The sequence below is a fragment of the Salminus brasiliensis genome, chromosome 4, assembly GCF_030463535.1.
Source record: "Salminus brasiliensis chromosome 4, fSalBra1.hap2, whole genome shotgun sequence".
NCBI classification, from domain to species: Eukaryota; Metazoa; Chordata; class Actinopteri; order Characiformes; family Bryconidae; genus Salminus; species Salminus brasiliensis.
The window spans coordinates 21,977,656-21,995,271 of NC_132881.1; the positions used below are offsets into that span (position 1 = coordinate 21,977,656).

A 17,616-nucleotide genomic window follows, 5' to 3' on the forward strand; every position below is an offset into this window, starting at 1 on the left:
TTGAGCCTGTCTGTGTGTGTCGTGTGTATGTGTGTGTGTGTCCCATGTTATCATGGTCTCCATAAGGCTGGTAAAGGGTCCCTATTTCTAAAAGATTTCGACTCATCTCACGACTTTGTGTGTTTGGAGTGGGATATTTTGTCCACATTGCGTAGTCGTGTGATTCACCTTCCCACAGCAAATCAATATGTAAAACTGAGCCCCATAATTTGGTGTCTGGGCTGCTTCTCCCATTGGTTCAGTGGGATTCAGAGCTCAAATGTGTGGACTCCCCCTGCTGAGACGCCAGTGCCACCATGTGGCTGCCTCTCCACCAGTGGTATGCTCTCCCACTGTCCTGCGAGCGACTGTCCAACCGTAACAGGTGCGACAACAGTCAAAGCTTCTTCACGTTGGCTGCTACAGTCTGTTACTTAGAGCAGGAATCGGGCCCGAGCGCGCAAACACAATCGATACTGTTCTGTAGGGTAAAATGATACATCAAGAAGCGACATCTTGTAAGCATGTCTGGAGGGAGGATTTATGGATCTGTGCGAGTTGCCATAGAAACCTATGACTTCTAAGCAAATCATTTCCAGTGATTAAATATGCATGATTTAATTAAAGTCACATTTGAAATCTAAACAAGTTCAATTTCCCTACATTTTAATTATTCTAATCAAATTCCCATTGAAGTGCAATGATTACTGGAGCCATTTCATCAGCAAAAATGGGAGCGGTTCGAAAATAAACCATTTCCATTTTTCGACTGCTTCGGAGTATTAAAGATCCGCAATCGTTAATCAACTTGTAAAGGCGGGGGAGGCAATTAATGAGCAGCAGAATGAGAGCATGGCTAAAATGAATGCGTCTCCCTGTGACAGTGGCACTGAAGCCATTCTGCATGAAGCATTACCCAGGCAGTGCAAATCAAAGTCACACGCTGGGAGCGGAATTAGGGTCTGTTTCCACTGTACTCCATGCAAGGCATTCTGTATACATGAATTGTGAGGAACAGCTTGTGAGTGGGCACGGTGACGTGGCAAAAAAAAAAAAAAAGTGCTGATGCAATTCAGATAGGGCCCAGCAGCTCCTCTAATCGCTTTCGTCCTTTATCATCGCCGTGCATTCAAGCACTGTTTGTGAGTGTGTGTTTGTGTGTGTGTGTAGTTGTCTGGTAAACAACATAAGCACAGCATGGTGGACGTGATCACTACTTTCTTTTAATAACACAAAAGCGAGAGGAAAGTCAAGGAGGAGAGGAGAGGGCTGGAGAAAAGAGGGGTTGGTGTGAGGAGATTTATTTGGAGGCAGTGAAGGGGCCCAACTGTGGCCAAAAGTGAAGGCCCGACTGCTCCGGGGGCCATCCATCCCCACTTACAGCAAACACCTCAGGATTCCTCTGCTTAACTGAAAGTACAGCTTTTAAAAAACAGAGATTTAATAAACTAAGCATCAAAAGCAGGGCCATTTTTCACCAAAGCACCTCTACGGAGAGGCAGCCAAATTCATTAGAGGCCCACTCCGCTTAGGCAACAGAGATGACAAACTGTTTCATTTTTTTTTTTTTTTGTTATGTAGTGGAGAAGGCACTAAATATAACCTGACCCCATCTCCCATTTTCTCCCAACTTTCTTTATTTTCTTTCACACAAAGCCCTGAGTGACTTCAGAATTCTCTGATAATATCCTCTGTAAAAAGAAATGCCATCTACTCTTTTTTTAACGTAACTTTTTAATGTTATTCCATGTCACTCTGAACAGATTAATCCCGTAAACTGTAAAGACCATTCTTCAATTCTTTACTGTTATACTATGTAAACACAGTAGTTCCATAGTAGACAAATCATTTTTAGTAGTTACTGCATAATAAACCTCAAAGGGCCAAACTGAACATTTTCTTATACTTGGTTTTAAATAAGAGTATAACTCCATACGAATTCCATACAGCCTGTATGTTGAAGATAAGCTGCAAAACCACCTGCTCTGAATTTCACAAAAACCAACTAATATTGTCGCTGTCATGCAAAAAAGTCTTAAATTTTTGCTGTTACTGTTCACTTTTTGAAACATGAATCTGCCAGTTGTTCTTTACATTGTGTGAAAAGGTAATGATAAATGAACCGACAGAAATGCTAAATGGCTAGAAAGTTAAGACAGATTTGTATCTTCTCCTGTAAAGCCATTTTTGTGTGACAACAATTCGTTTATTCGTCCTACAGCTTTTAAGCTCTGCCGAGTAAAGCTAAAGTTATCAGGAGTGTTTCAGCCTGGACTGGTTTTCTGAATGAAGAACAAACAAAAAACAATAACAAAAAACACAGGGCATCCAATCAAAATGTAGGCTATTTACATATAGTAGATTTACAGGCACAATAACAAAAACAGCCTGTTTAATTTTAAGGGATATTGCAAAGTTGGAAAATAGTCATGTAAATGAAGTAAGACACACACAAACATCATAAGTGGAGCTTAGAGAAAAGAATCAGCAAAAATGTGACATATAGGCCCTATGACAATGATATGTGAATACTAAGCCTAGGGTTTAAGGGATTAATCTGTTTTTTGGGTGTTTTTGTGCTGAAATAGGATGGCTCAGAGAAGGCTCATTTACTTCCTCCTGGACGGAGTTGGGGATCTCACGCTTCGGCCTGGGGCGGGAGATTTGGGAGCCTGAGACGGGGCTGGAGACTTGGCAGGGGCAGCGGCGGGGCTCGCAGCAGGTTTGGCCGCGGAAGGGATCACGATGGGCAGGGTTGGAGGTGTGATTCTCTTAGGGGAGGGTGTGGGCTTGATGTCCGGGATCTTGTCTCCGTGCTTGTACACTGCGACCACGATGTCCACCGATTCACCGCCGTACTTGTTCAGCACGGACATGGTGAACTTGCCTGAGTCCTCCAGGGTCACCCCCTTGATGGTGAGGCTGGCGAACTTGCCCGAGTCCAGCGAGATCACGTACTGGTCACCGGGCTCCACTTCCTGGTCGTTCTTGGACCAGGTAACCTGTGGCTTGGGGTCACCGCACACTGTGCAGGTCAGGCTCAGGGTCTGCAGGAGAGCCAAGCAGAGAAGAAGAGAATGTAGTAGACTACAGATGTGCATTGTTCCTCCTGCAAGATGTCCTCAAAGGATGAGGCAGTGTTTTCAAACTAGATCACTCTTTTTTATCACGTCTGTGGCATGCTGTCATTCTTCCCCAGAAACTCATTTCAGATTTGGGTCTGTATTAAAGTAATTTATCGCAACACTGACTTTTCTCACTGTTCCTCAGAGAAGCAACATCAGATGAAAAACAGAGCCTTAGAAAAGGCCCAATTTGTTTCAATCTGCAAAAGCGTCCAGACTGGAAATCTGTATCTTACCATGGTGCTAATTTGGAGTCATTCTCCTCTAAATGCCTTTGATGGTAATATATAGTATCTCTATGGCACAATGCTATATTCTCAAATGCAGTACTCTGACCTTGTGACAGCATCACCCTTGACTATGACATTGGCAAAAGTCTTTAAATATCTGAGAAACTAAAGCCTTACAGTGAACTTCTTGCTACGATGGGTAAACACACATCAACTTGTGTTCAGACTAACAGCTATAAATAAGCTTGCTCATTTGGGCTCATAATGGAAATATGGACTAAATAGAATAATGCACCTGCTGCAAAAAAAGAGAGAGAAGCTCTATAAAAAGTACATATAACCCACTCTCTAGCCTTAAGGGAGCTCTCATCGGAGCATCGCTCAATGCGAAAGCCCTGCCAAAGGTCCCGGATGGCCACCTCCTTGCCTTTTAATGGGACGTGAGTGAGCCACGGACCTACCGCATTCACTGAATCTGAAAGGGAGAAAATACGCTGGACATTTTCCACAGCTGGTCATTCAGGCGGATCACAGAACCGCCAATATTCCTCCCGAAGCTGAATAGACGACATTCCCATAGTCGCCTCCCTGATGCTCCCCAACAGTGGATTATGAGGCTGGAGACAATGCGGGGTGACTGTAGAGCGGGAGAGGAGGAATACCAAGCCCTCCAGCACACGCTCTCTTCATGCAGAAAGAGAGGAGATGATCCTCTGCCCTGTCCACAGACCACCGCTCACCATTCAAAATCACTCCACAAAGAGGCCCTGTGGCATCTCGGATCACTAATGCAACAGCATGAGCAGCACGAGGCCAACTTAACGGGCCTGCAAAACGCAAGCAAGCGCTATTCGCCCATACCTAGTAATAGATAGCCATGAATGGCTTTCGTTGTAACGCTATTTTCCTTACCCTGTGCTTTCTTTCTTTTTTCCACAGTGTTTACATTACACGACTAGCATACTGAAGAGAAGTCAAACCTTCTTTTCCATGATGGTCACAACATCCGGCAGGCCACCAACCACTTTGCCACGATCTGCAAAGCAAAACATCACACCACAGTCAGGCTGAAGGATTTAATTGTGCCAATTAAAAAAAGACCCCACCAAGCGCCCAGGACTCAAACGAGCATACTCACTCTTTTCAGCATATGCTTCTGCTCTGAAAGGCAAGAGAAGAATGGCGTTGTTAGTGGGCTCATTAGCGCACGCTAATATTTTACCCACACGCTGACATGCAGCATACATGCTCTGCATTGCTAAACATTCGGGAGAAAGTGGAGAACCAAGCAGCCTCAGAAGCAATGATTATCTTACTTGAGTCTCTGGAACTCTGCATAGGCATTATCATAGACTAGAAGGAAGGGGGGGGGGGGGAGAGAGAGAGAGAGAAAGAAGATAAAAGTTAAGCTCGGACGAAACGAGGCGCAAGAAGGAGAAACTACTTTCTGGCTTCAGTCCCTGCTTTCTTCTCTCTCGTCCTGAAGGGACGCCATATAAAAAAAATATGAAAGTTCATATCTCATTATTTTAATAGCATTGTTTTTTGTGTGGTGCGGGGCACAGCTCTCCTTCCTCCTAATTACTGTCGCCGTTCCACAGGCTGCATGACCTGTCAGACACTACACAGACTTTTGGTTGTGTTTGCTGTCAAACAGTTTGTTGACCAACTGCTGCCAAAGCCACAATCTGCACCTTTTGATACTTTTGTTGCCGCCATTTCATCCCTGGATTTGCCTGATTATGTTGCCTGTGTGCGCAGCTGCGGCGCTGGCCTTTCCTTTCAACTGCAAATCCGTGCAAGGCCCGATGCAGAGACGACCATGGGAGATTTTTTTCTTTTTTTGCGGAGGCGAAAAACGCTTGTAGCCCAACAGATGTAGGAGGTTTAAAAAATGAGGGATTCCTGAGAGAAGATCTGTTGTCACAAAGTCCTAGATCCATGAGTAAAACAACTCTATGAAAGTTAAAAAAAAAAAAAAAGCCATCTCATGAGGAGCTCAGAGCTTGGACGGGCTGAAATAGGTTAATGTTGTGGTTGGAAGGGATTTGGAACGCTGGTTAGAGGGTAAGGCTGTTGTTCAAAAGCGTTATGATTATTCAGAGGTCAAACAGTGTGTCCAATTAAAACCTTTCGCTCAAACTTGCCTTTAATTGGATATTTTGGTCTTTTGCCTAGAAGACCGCCACTAAAAGGCACCGCAAACGCTCTGCCTTTTTGCTAATGATCTGAAATCGGGATTGCAAAGGATTAGGAAACATGGGGATTAAGGAGGACCAATCAGTTCTTACCTTGTCCAGAGAGTTCGAGGGTGCGAGTGTACGCCTTTTCACTATCCTTAAGTTCAAAGGTGTACAAGCCCTTATCCTTTTCAGTGGGTTCCACTATCTCCAAGGTGGCCATGGCTGGAGTTCCACTGACACGCATTTTCTCAGAAGCTGTGATTTTGCTAGCCCTGTTAGAAATGATCAGAAAATCAACACGTTATTTGGATAGCCCAATGCTGTTTGTAGTTATTATCCGGTAGCTGATTTAGCTAATGAGTGCTTCATTATGCTGGGGATGGAATTGACCTGGGGCCGTCCAGGAGAAATTTAGAACTAAATTATGTTCTTTAAACTAGCTTGCAAGATATCAACTCATTATTTTTCTAAATATATATATTTTTTATTCATGTTTACTTTCACCTATTGTAATGGTATGGTGCTTTTACAGGCAAAAACACACTTCCTGCTACAAAAAAATGGTTTTAAACAATGTGTCTAGGATCCATAAAAACCTTAAAACAGCAATACTAGTTTATACAGTGCAAAGTATCCAGTGTCTACTGAGCGATTTGCTTTGCAAACCATAAGGAGCAATTTTCCTGCTGCGGTCAGTGGGTGCACGACTAATTGTCACAGACGGCCTAAGAAATCCTAGCAGCATTAATGCTTTCTCTGTGCACATTTCTCAGCATGTATCGGCGGGGTGGAAAGACCCGGAAAAGCCACTTCAAAATGTTAATGCAGGGATTAGAAGACCCACGTGCTCGGAACAAAAGTGGCCTGGATTAGCCTACACATGAGAAGACCAGCTAACATAACTGCCGTGAGAAGCTTCGCCCTCTGAGTTAGTATTCTGCCCGCTACCAGGTGTTCCCCAGGGCCGGAGCATTAGGTAACTGTAAATCTGATAGATTTGTTTTGTATTGACAGTCGCGCAGAAAGCGCGGCCGTCTCTTGTCACTCTGCCCGGGTAATTTCCCATAGTTCAGTAATCGTTTTCTACCGCCGCACGCCAAAGAGACACAATTATAGACAAAAATCTCCAAATCGTGTTTACATGCAGAGCCCCTGTCCCGCTCGAGGGGCTCGAGAGCATGGGTATTTCATTTCCATGGGTATTTCCGCCACACCCTTTCAAGGAATTCTCTTCACGAGACGGGGGAAAAAGTGTGCATACTTGTGCGCCCAGGTGATCTTCATTTCCTCCGTATAGTATTTCATATGGCACTGAAGCATGATACCCTCAGAGGTGCAGTGGATCACCAAATCAGCAGCGCTTGGCCCTGTTGGAGTGAAAAAGACAGAGAAAGATTTCTCAAACTTAAAATGGGCTGCAGGTTTCTCAGTTACAAAATACGGCAAGCCCAGTTTGAGGTGCACTGGGGAGGTTTCCAGCAGAGTAACTGGTGATTGGTTTGGGAAAAAGGGGATTAGAGTTGGGATTTGGAAGGAGGAGGTGGACACGTAATACTCCCACAAGTCAAAAATGCTGCTAATGAGTGGCTTACAGCAACCAAAAGTACTGGAAGCAAAACCACACTGTGGTGTTATCCCTATAGTGTTATACCTGATTCATCGGCTACAAGGCATAGGCTATTGAGTTATTGGGACACTGATATTTATCAGGGGGCCGGAAAGCAAGAAGCAAGCTTCAAACCATGAATCATGCATGTATGACAACAGCCAAGTATGGAGACAGTGTGAAGGGAGAGCAGCCTGAACGTTCAGTACTTGTGTATAATGTGTTAATAATTAATTAAAGAGTCATCCTCTTTTACAGTCTGCAGAGTTTGTAGGCTTGACACTCAGCGAAACTACCTCAGGAGCAGAAGTAGTTCTCCATCATGACTTGGCAGTCGCTCTGCAGAAACACTAAAGGTGATATATGGCAAATCATAAAAGACTTAATAATCTCAGTTCTAATTCTGCTTAAGACTGACACCCAGTCTTTGTATTTATTGATGGGGAGTGAAATCTGGGATCGATCAGAGATCGATCGGTGGTTATACGCTAAATGCTGACTAGCTTTAAAGAGACAGAACAAGTGGCAAAGCCTGTGGAAACGGAAATCCCATACGTACCAGCAATGCGTGAGAGCTCGTTAATGATGTTGTCGAAGACTGTGGACAAATGAAAAGGTAACTTTATAGATGTATGTTTTGAGATTCACAAATTTGCATTCGAGAACACTTCCTGTAGTATGAGGCAACAACAACATTACCTTGGCCAGAAACATCAACCTGAGACACATCTTGTCCTCTGTCATCACTGATAGTTGCTTTGTATACGCCCACGTCCTTCTTGGAGAACTGGAAGCAGAATTCGAGGAAACAAATAAACACAGTGTTTTGCTGAAACAGTCCAGTTGAGTAGGTTTTCTGTGGGTTGCTCATTCAACGCATATGGAGTATTATGTGTTCTGTGCTTTTCAGTGAAACTTCAAGATTTCAATGAAGTGTTTAGGCAGCAGCAGCCATGGAGGCTGAGACCACCCACTCCTGGAATTTAGAGTGTTTTGGTTTTTCCTGAAGCACAAACTTCAGCTCATTTTCTAACGTGAGCGGAGGAAGTGAGTTTGGTTAATTTGGAACTGTTCACTTTGTGTAATAATGCCATTACACAAACTAGTGCTTAGTGTAAATTGCTACTATTTTAACTCATTCTCTTCAACTCATATTTTTCCCCAATAAACAAATGAACACAATGTAAATTTCAGGTAAAATCTTTGTTAGACACAAGACACATGTCTACCTCTATTGCTGTATGCAGAAAAAAAACAAAAACATTCAATTAAGGTCAGATAAAGCCAACTGCTTGTGAACTTATTTTGAAAACAACATATACTGGCCAGATCGAGCTGTATAGAAATGGTAAAAAAAAAGCCTGGGGCATGTTCTTTCAGCCAGCCACTGTGGCTTAAATACCTACCTGAAAAGAGTTTTATCAGATCACTCCTTTAGTGAACATGTCATACAAATCCTTCTGCACAAGACAGATCAATACATGTATAATAAAGTCCCAGTCAGTTTGGTGCATTCTGATTAAACCGCTAAGATTTATTTACACATATTATTGTGAACAATGACAAGAACCCGTCTAAACAACCAAAAAGCGTCAACAATCCAGCAGGAACAAGTGAATCATACAGCTCCTCTATATGTGTACATTGTACTGCTATGCTGCATTGACATGTGATGCTCCCGAGTGCTGCTGCACCACAATCACTAGCCACAGCCACCTGCCTATCCTTCCTTCTGTGTTACTGGCTAAGCCCAGTAACAACAAAGCTGTTTTATTTCTGTGCTAGCTCAGTAGGGAGCGAAGGCGTGCTCTCACCTGAGACAGCAGGAGTTTGCAGACTCCGGAGCCGAGGTCGGCAGGCACCTCGGGAATCACTTCCACATCATTCTTAAACCAGTGGAACACTGACTCCTTCTTCAAATTAGCCACCTGAGGGGAGGGGAGGACACACATCAGGCAGCGAGCATGCGATGATGGAGCAAGCAGGAAATATGGCCACGCCGCCAACGCCATCTGTCAGCCCTGTTCCTCCTGCGCCTCTGAACACTGAGCGGCCACAGTGATCTCTTTATGACAGAGATGAATGAAGCCTGGCGCTGGGCTCATTTGGATTGGCGGTGGCGTTAACGCGGCCATTTGTTTGAGTTTGGCCGGTCTAATTGCACAAAGGACGAACGTTACTTCACTTGCCTTGCAGATGAGACTGACATTGGCGTCATCCCCAATATGGACCGACAGAAACTGGCTAAAATGAGGACCTGTGAAGAGGGAGATTAAAGAGATTAACACTTAAAAAAGTAGTGGTGTGAAATAGTGGGCATGAGCCCATCTTTGTCATGCTTAATGGGCCCTACTGATTTTAGTCTATTATTAGCAACTTTAGCATTCATAGGAAACATTTTAAATGAAGGATTATTTTATGTTTGAGCTTTACAGTGTTAGGCAGCTTTCCAACTATCCCTCCTGACTAATAAAGTGTCATGCACAAGTTTGGGCCCTCCACTCAAAATATCCGTTACTATAGTAAAAGATGAACTGAAACCAAAAGGTATCCAGTTAAAGACAACGCATTTCTGTAAATTTTCCTCTAACAAAAAGGAAAAGGGCTTGACACAAAGATGTCAGGCACCCTACATGATCAAAACTTCTAGTGCTTCTAGTTCTGCAAGATTTGTGGTCTGTGTTACACTGCTGTATTTTTACAGTTCGAGGGACTGTCAGGGCCATGGTAAAACCTTCAGTTAGCAGTTCTTAGGGAAGGCCATTCTGCCTTTTGAGGTGTATTTTGGAACATTACCTTTTCATCTTCTAGGGTAATGTTTGATTCCAGAATTTGCTTTGGCTACCTGAAATCACTCTGACAGTCTTCTCTTTTCTTGTGGGCAGTAATTATTTTCATTTTCAGAGTGTGTTAGGCAGCTGCTTAATAGAGCTTGTCTTACTAAGCCATGGCCACATTTTATTTATGCAAGATGTCACCACCCATACTTTAGCATCCTCCCCTGTTCCATCTTTAACTTTCTGTCTTTTGGAGATCAGTTCTTAGTTGAGTTCTACTCGCTCAACTATTCACAGAAATTTTAACCAGTGATCACAAAACACACGTTTTTCCTCACAATGATTGTAAAACAATGTTTCAGATATCAGACTGTGATGTCCCAATCCGATCCACTGAATTGAGACTGGCAGGCAGATCCAGGATTTTTTTTAATGGATCAGGTACAAAATTTTTAATCCCAATCCAGTTCAGATTCTTTGTTTTAACCACGGTGTTTAGGGCGCCATCTGTTGTCCTCAAGGCACCACTAACAGACATTATTGCCCAGCCGGCAGCAGTGCTGAATTTCTTAGAAGATAAATAAGAGTTTAGATTCTGCAGTGTGGAGAAAATGAAAACAATCCATGATATATGAATCTTTAAAAAGCTCAGTGATAGTTTTTTAAAGATTCATATATTATGGTCTGTTTTCATTTTCCAGAAATGGTCTGTTTTACTGACAGGAGAACTGCACACCTTTCTTTATTAAAAAAAAACCAATATTCCAGAGCATATTCCAAATCAAGTGGAGGCTAACGCTAATGCTAAATTACACACACTAAAGAAACACAAATCACAGCACATTTACCTACTACAAACCAGTTATTTGACATGAGTAGTCGACAAACAATACATATCAGGCCAGAGGAACTGGGAGCTGATTGGTCAGGGAGAAGAGTCAGGCTGGATTATAAGATAATGAACACACTACGAAACAGTCATTTTAAGAAAAGTCTATACTAAACTAAATCAATCATCTAAACTCAGTGTTAAGAGACTCAGGCAACAAAAAAACCTCAACGGGACATCACTATTCATAATATAATAGTAGTAACACAACTATGTCATAATAGTTGTGATGTGTTTTTTATAAGCATTAAACATTTTGGACACCTTTTATTATTAGAAAATTTGACTCAAACAGAGCACTTCACATAAAACCACTGGAAATGATCATTTTAACATTTGAATTATAAATTACGTGGGGCTATTCAGCAAAAATTCAACCTACAACTGTCCTAACAATCATTGCTTTACGAGCTTTGCTGATATGATGTTGGGGAGATTTTGCTACAGCTGCTTCTGCAAACATTTTTGTAAACATATGGTAGGCCCGCTATTGCCATGTAAACACAGAATTCAAATGATGATCTAAACATGTCTTGTTTAAGCTTTACATTTTTTGCATCCACTGATGGCCGCTTAGAGTTCATTACCTTCTTTTACACGGATGTACTCCCTCCTCTGGTAATCTGCCTCTGCCAGGGCTGCCTTGAACGCTAAAGCAAAACAACAAAAAAAAAAACGGAGGCAGGGTTAAGGGTTACTGCGCTGAGTCTGGAGAAAGAACATGAAGTTCCCAGATAAAGTTGGGATAAACCCCAGCAGCACTAGGCAGCTCACCATCTCCGATCAGCACCAGAGAGGACTGGGCCTTCGCTCTTCCATCCTGAATCTGAACGGCGTACGTCCCCTCGTTGTCCTCGGTGAAGTGATCCAGCACCATCTCGATAGTGCCTGTGGCTACATCATGACTCATCTTAGTTTGCTGGAGAAAGAGGGTAAAAAAAAAGAGAGAAAAACAAACACAGAGGTAAATAGTTCTCTCTGGTGCTTTTGCTAGAGGCAGCTGCAATGGGTGGTCTTCTTTATTTCTTTATTTGTTTTATTTTGATGGAACTGAATCTGTTTGGTAAGATCTGTTATTACATTTTGCTGTCAGTCACAGGCAGTTTGAGGTAGGGTTGTGCAAAGCAGTACGAGTTAGGGTCACCATAACATAAAACCAATAGGAGTTTTCGCTCAGCGCTTGCCGGTTTACGTCGGCGTCACCAGTATGGATGCAGCTGTCACTACCACTTTGCCTGACGTTTGTTGCCTTACCTCACAGTTGACAAGTTCCTTGTTATTGGCAAAGAATTTGTAGGTCACGGCAGAGGAGATGCCCTCAGTTTGCAGCCAGAAGCGCACGCGACCTCTCTCCAGAATCTTGTACGCCAGCTCGGTCTTCAGAGGGATAACTGAGGCGGAAAGAGAGGTGGTCACACACATGACCTCAGAAACAGTACAAAAAACAGTCTCGGCTTGTTCCCAAATTCTCACCTGAGTGTACTGATAAAAAAAAAAAAAAAAAAACACTTGAAAGAGACTGAGGAGACGGTCAAAGCTCATGCAATAATCTCTGCCCTTAACTCATCTCCACTGTTGGATAACTTCTTGGGCAGGGCTGTAATTAGCCAGCATAAAAATAAGAAGATAGTTTCTGTGGCCTGCTACTTACTTGGGTTGCGGATGTCATAGCTAAGTGCCAGCATTTTCTTCAGCTCTGAAAAGCAGGAGAGAACATTTATTTGTATAGCTGTAAATGTTTAAAAGCCCAGTTCATAAAATGCCTCCATGACACACGTCAACACTAAAAAAAGTTTCTTTGATCCAAAGACCTTCTTTAAGACAGTATATTGTAATGTATATTTTAAAAGGACAGTGCACAATCTACTGTAAATGAAATGCATTTGACAGCCACTGAGCTGCAATAGCATTTGACATTGCCTACGTCCTTGGCCTTTCAGATGATGTCATTTAGGCAGGTCAACATCTGTGTAAGTGATGTGTTGAGCGTTACTCTGTCAGTAACTCTGTCTGGACCACATTAATAAGTAAGCCCAGCATCATAAGATATTAAAACGCACATTCCAGGATTTCAGAGTAACAAACTTCATAATACATTAAAAACTTCCGCTATGATTATTTCATTACCAGGCCTCACCTTCTGCTGTGATCTTGTAACTGGCTGAAGCTCCGTCAGTGTTTGTGACAGAGACTGAGAAAGTGCCTACATCTTCTTTATCAGGGTTCTTGAACAACAGAGTTGAGCTAGATGAACACACACGAGTAAACAACGGAATGCATTTAGGAGGAACGTCACAGACGGAACTGCTGCTCAAATAGTTTCACGCTGAAATGTGGTGTTGTGTAGGGCTTGACCGATCTGAGAATGACCAATAGGTTTCAATAGGTTTAGCTAAGCAGTGTTCACGGTATTCAACCGTTACATTTCTTAAACAGCAGAAATTCACAAAGTCTTAAATAATATAAATACTAAGCTGCAGTCATCCTACACAATTGTAGTTTGTGACCCCTTGGGCCTCTGATAACTTGATGCTGGCGAGAACACAGCACTGCACTTCAGTCACAGAAAAACAGAGGAGATGGTTGGATCTCTGTGTGGAGCTGTGCTTAGCTTGGAGCTAGCTCGGAGCAATTAGCAGACTGATTAACGCAGCTACCATTGTGGATAACTAGCTAAATCTGTCTTCTTGGATTCATTGCAATGAACTGACAGATAAATGTGTTGTTTTCCTTACTGGCTGCCTGATGTTTTAATGGAAATTCCTTTGGAGAAGTCAGTGATCTCTTGGTAGGACTTCTTCCACACAAATTTTGAGATCTCCGTCATCTGGCAGCTCTCGAAAGAAAGATAAATGTCGCCGGTCTGTTCATCCACTCCACACTTGATTTCCTGGGCGCCTGCACACACAAGGCAAGAGAAGAACAGGGCTTAGGCACAAGCCAGCTGAAATCCCACACTATGTAAAGGTATGTAGAGGTATGGAACAGCCTTGTTGGATTTATAGTATGGATATGGCTGGATTATGGGTCAGCATGCTTCCCACATCTGCCTCCAACGCATCAGTACAGTTCTCCTCTGTGAATTGGGAAGATGCTCTCTCACAAACGACCCCACAGTGCACTCTGCTGGCGGAAGGCTGAATAACTTCCCTTTCCTCGACTATGAATGTTTCAGGCCGGCTCAAGATGAATCATCATCTCGTCTTGTCCGGCAGCTGGTTTTTTCTTATCGGCAGCCGGGCAGACAGCTGCTCCCTGTGCCACTTCAGAGCACCTCCCATAATGGGTCCTACACTGCAGAGCGTGGCTCTCTCGCTCCCTCTTTCTCTCTGTCTCTCTGTGCCCCACCATGAGCATCTCTCAATTCTGCAATCTCTTTTACCATGTGCCTGAATTTCTCCAAGTTCGTACTTCACGTCTGCCCGTATCAACACTAGTTGAAATGGATGATGGTGGTGTTAGTGAGTGGGTTTGTGTGTGTGTGTGTGTGTATTACCTGGTAGAGTCTTAGCACACATTGGGTCAGAGGGAATAGAAGGCTTGCCAGTGCCCTGGGCATTCTCCCCTCGTACACGGAACACATAGGATGAGCCTGTCTCCAGGCCCTTCACCTGAGGATGATCCATCATTAATGTTAATAAAGCCGCTCGGCGTGCCACAGTCCCGCACATTTGTCTCTGTGGTGCAATGTTGTAGACTCTGCCGGTGTGTTAGTGGGTGCTGTTTTTCACAGATGTTTTACCTTGAGGTAGCAGTGGTTGACAGCATCTGTATTGGCAGTCGTCCAGGTTTCCGTGCCCTTCTTGCACATGTCCACATAGTAACCTGTGACAGCGCTGGCACCTGTGTACACAGGAGCCTTCCACTCCAACACCAGGGAGTCATCTCTGACCTCTGTGAAGCTCAGGTCATATGGTGGACCTGGGCAACACATTTTACAGTGAGCCATGTTAACGCCTCAATTATTATTTTTTTTTTTGCAATTCATTGGCAATGTGTTAAATGGCACCTACAGGCTAAGTGTTCTATTGAAGCAGTGGTCCAGAGGGCCCACAATAACAACATTTAGGGAGAGAACAAAAATCCCAGAGGTTTGAGAGCCACTGTTTTTTTAGCCAATGTCTTTTACATTTTTAGCCCTTAAAACATTGTTGCAGCTATTGCCAACAATACTAAAAGTATGTTTTATTATTTTTTATTTATTTTTATTTTAGTTCTTAAAACAAATGGGAAACCTAAGAAATGTATTAACAAACTTGTTGCTAATGAGTATATATGTAATGTCATGTACTGCATAGCCAAAGAAACAATTCATTATATAATATATAATGAATATCTGCGTAATTCAGTCATAGACATAAACATTGACATTGAGAGTGGTTTGATGTAAAATGGAAAGCATACATTTTTAAACAATGCCTTAGGCAATATATTCATAAACATTTGATGTAGTAATGTTTTGTGAGAGGCTTCACCCAGCCCCGCCCAACCGCACTGGAAATTTTTCCAGTGAAACACACTGATGGGACATTATTGTGGAACGTGATTCTATCCATAGGTATTTGATTGAATCAAACAAAAGTGGGCACTTCACAACAAACATGCAGTCAGAGTCTGATGCAAGTGTGTAGTCGACCATGGAGGGCCGCTGCCCCCTTATGCAACCTCTCCGGCACCCATCCAGGACGAGAAGGACAATATTTCAGTACAGGCAAAGAAGGATCATTTTGCCCAGGTACACATGAATACATTGCACAGCAAAAAAATACTGCTACTGTGCTTGCTACAAATCCACATTGAGGGGGATTTCTTTGCTTGCAAACAGGTGGGAATTCACCTGTAAACAGACGGCATATTTCAATCATATTTCAATCAGTGGCCGGTCCCCGGCATCATAAGATTTGTTTACAAAGTCTCTGATTTGACCAAGGACCTGAACTAACCCAATCCTGCCTCAGTAAAACTTTTGATAATGGAGCATTTCACACCAAACCACTCAGAAAGACTCTGTTAATGCATGTATTTGGTATCTCTTACCAGGCTCAGGCATGTTCCAGGCCTCACATTTGAATGGTGCACTAAAGGCAGAGGCATCACCCAGCCCCACGAAACTGGCACCATAGACCCTAAACTGATATACTGAACCAGAGGTCAGATTTGGAACCTGCAGATACAAAGCATAAAAAAGCCTTTGTCCGAAGCTCCCATAATACAATGATAACCACATGCCTTTCTTAACGTCTCAATAACATCCGGAGGCCATGTCAGCAGGAGCACAAACAAAGTCATGACACGGGAGGTGATTTCGCAGCGACAATGATACCTTGTGCAGCCTCTCCTTAATGGGTCTCACATTGACCTCCTTCCATGCTTTCTTGGCCACGTTGCACTTGTCAATGTAATAGTCGGTGACCTCTGCGCCTCCGGAGTGGGCGGGACGCTTCCAGTTGAGCACCATGGATTCCCCGTCGCAGTAGAGAAGAGCGATGTCATAGGGAGCGGAGGGGAGCTCTGTGGAGAAGATAGATGACTAGCGCTGCATCCCCCCATTACTCACTGTCCATGGCAGCAGGGAGTGCTCCAAGTGCGGCGGCTATCTTGGGCTTTTAATAAAGCCAATTCGCAACCATTTATTGTCTGCCGCAGCTTATAATGCGAGAATGAATAATGGTTGATTTCATGCATTACGTCTGCTGTTTGTTGCCAATTATGAATATGAATCTGAGCTAGAAGCAGAACTTTAAAGCAACATTCAAAAAGTTGGTTAGCATATAAGAGTAAGCGAATGTTTGGAACTAAGAAATACATATATATACAATATACATATTATACATACACTATATATATATTATACGTACGCATGGTTGTAGGGCACTTCCCCCATCAAATGGATCAAATGTACAAAATACTGCACCCACTTTGCTTTGTACTATGCTAATCGGCATGATAAGCTTCCATCAATTGTTAGCTCCATCAGCAAATGCTTTTCAAATACAAATGAATGTACTGTAAAAAAAAAAATTATATTAGCTATTTTCAAGATTGACAAAATGGCAGTGTCAGAAACCACATATTTGAGTTTATATGGCTAAAAATAATTACAAATATTTGTAAAATAATTCTAATACAAATAATATCTCTGTGAAAAATAATTCTTGTACTTTTAAAAGTGGGACAGACGAAGATGGCTGTTACTACTGTTATTAGCTATGTGACATATATTTACACACAATGTTAGAAACCACATAAGCCAGTCTATTTAAGAGCGTAGAGTAGAGCTGTGACAATATTTTATCATATCGGGGTAATATTTTATTGTGATACACAATATGCTTTTCTAAGCATATCAAGGATATTGTTAGTGCTTAATATCAAGTAATATATAAAGTTAGTGCCTGATGAGCTGCATGTTTCATTACAAACAGCGTAATTAGACTTGTTTAATAGGATGAAAAGCAGCAGATAATAGTCACTGTCCTCAGTACGGGAGAGTATCTGAATAGTAGTTTTTAAGAATCTGCCGCTACTGATGTATTTATTCTGTAATTATATGTATTGTGATAAATATTGTGAAAAATGTCTAAATATTGTGATATAGTATTTTTAAAATATCGCCCAGCCCTAGTGTAGAGTCAAAACCATGACACGCTTTAGGGCTAGTGTGTGATCTAAGCATGTTTAAGCAGTTTGCATGATGAGCATCAATTAGTTGTTAGCTACATTAAATTCACTACATTGTATAAGTGTATATACACTGCCATTGACACATGAAAAATACTGGATATTGGCAGTCCTTAAGATACAATGCTACCTGGCAGGCTAAGCTT

General features: G+C 42.6%; 1 protein-coding gene across 1 annotated transcript in view; it reads right to left on the bottom strand.

Moving 5' to 3' along the window:
• Positions 1-1,180: 1,180 nt before the first annotated feature.
• Positions 1,181-17,616, bottom strand: part of myom2b (myomesin 2b) — a 32,053-nt gene continuing 15,617 nt past the window's right edge. The window contains exons 16-35 of the mRNA XM_072677608.1: positions 16,113-16,300; positions 15,827-15,953; positions 14,532-14,710; positions 14,286-14,400; positions 13,525-13,687; positions 12,927-13,033; positions 12,441-12,485; positions 12,044-12,180; positions 11,564-11,708; positions 11,377-11,439; positions 9,313-9,380; positions 8,938-9,051; positions 7,823-7,910; positions 7,683-7,721; positions 6,779-6,884; positions 5,626-5,789; positions 4,651-4,687; positions 4,473-4,495; positions 4,315-4,370; positions 1,181-3,026 (exon numbers count right to left, since the gene is read on the bottom strand). Coding sequence (XP_072533709.1) covers positions 2,589-3,026; positions 4,315-4,370; positions 4,473-4,495; positions 4,651-4,687; positions 5,626-5,789; positions 6,779-6,884; positions 7,683-7,721; positions 7,823-7,910; positions 8,938-9,051; positions 9,313-9,380; positions 11,377-11,439; positions 11,564-11,708; positions 12,044-12,180; positions 12,441-12,485; positions 12,927-13,033; positions 13,525-13,687; positions 14,286-14,400; positions 14,532-14,710; positions 15,827-15,953; positions 16,113-16,300 — 2,402 coding nt within the window. The 3' untranslated portion in view covers positions 1,181-2,588. The remainder of the gene's footprint in view (positions 3,027-4,314; positions 4,371-4,472; positions 4,496-4,650; positions 4,688-5,625; positions 5,790-6,778; positions 6,885-7,682; positions 7,722-7,822; positions 7,911-8,937; positions 9,052-9,312; positions 9,381-11,376; positions 11,440-11,563; positions 11,709-12,043; positions 12,181-12,440; positions 12,486-12,926; positions 13,034-13,524; positions 13,688-14,285; positions 14,401-14,531; positions 14,711-15,826; positions 15,954-16,112; positions 16,301-17,616) is intronic.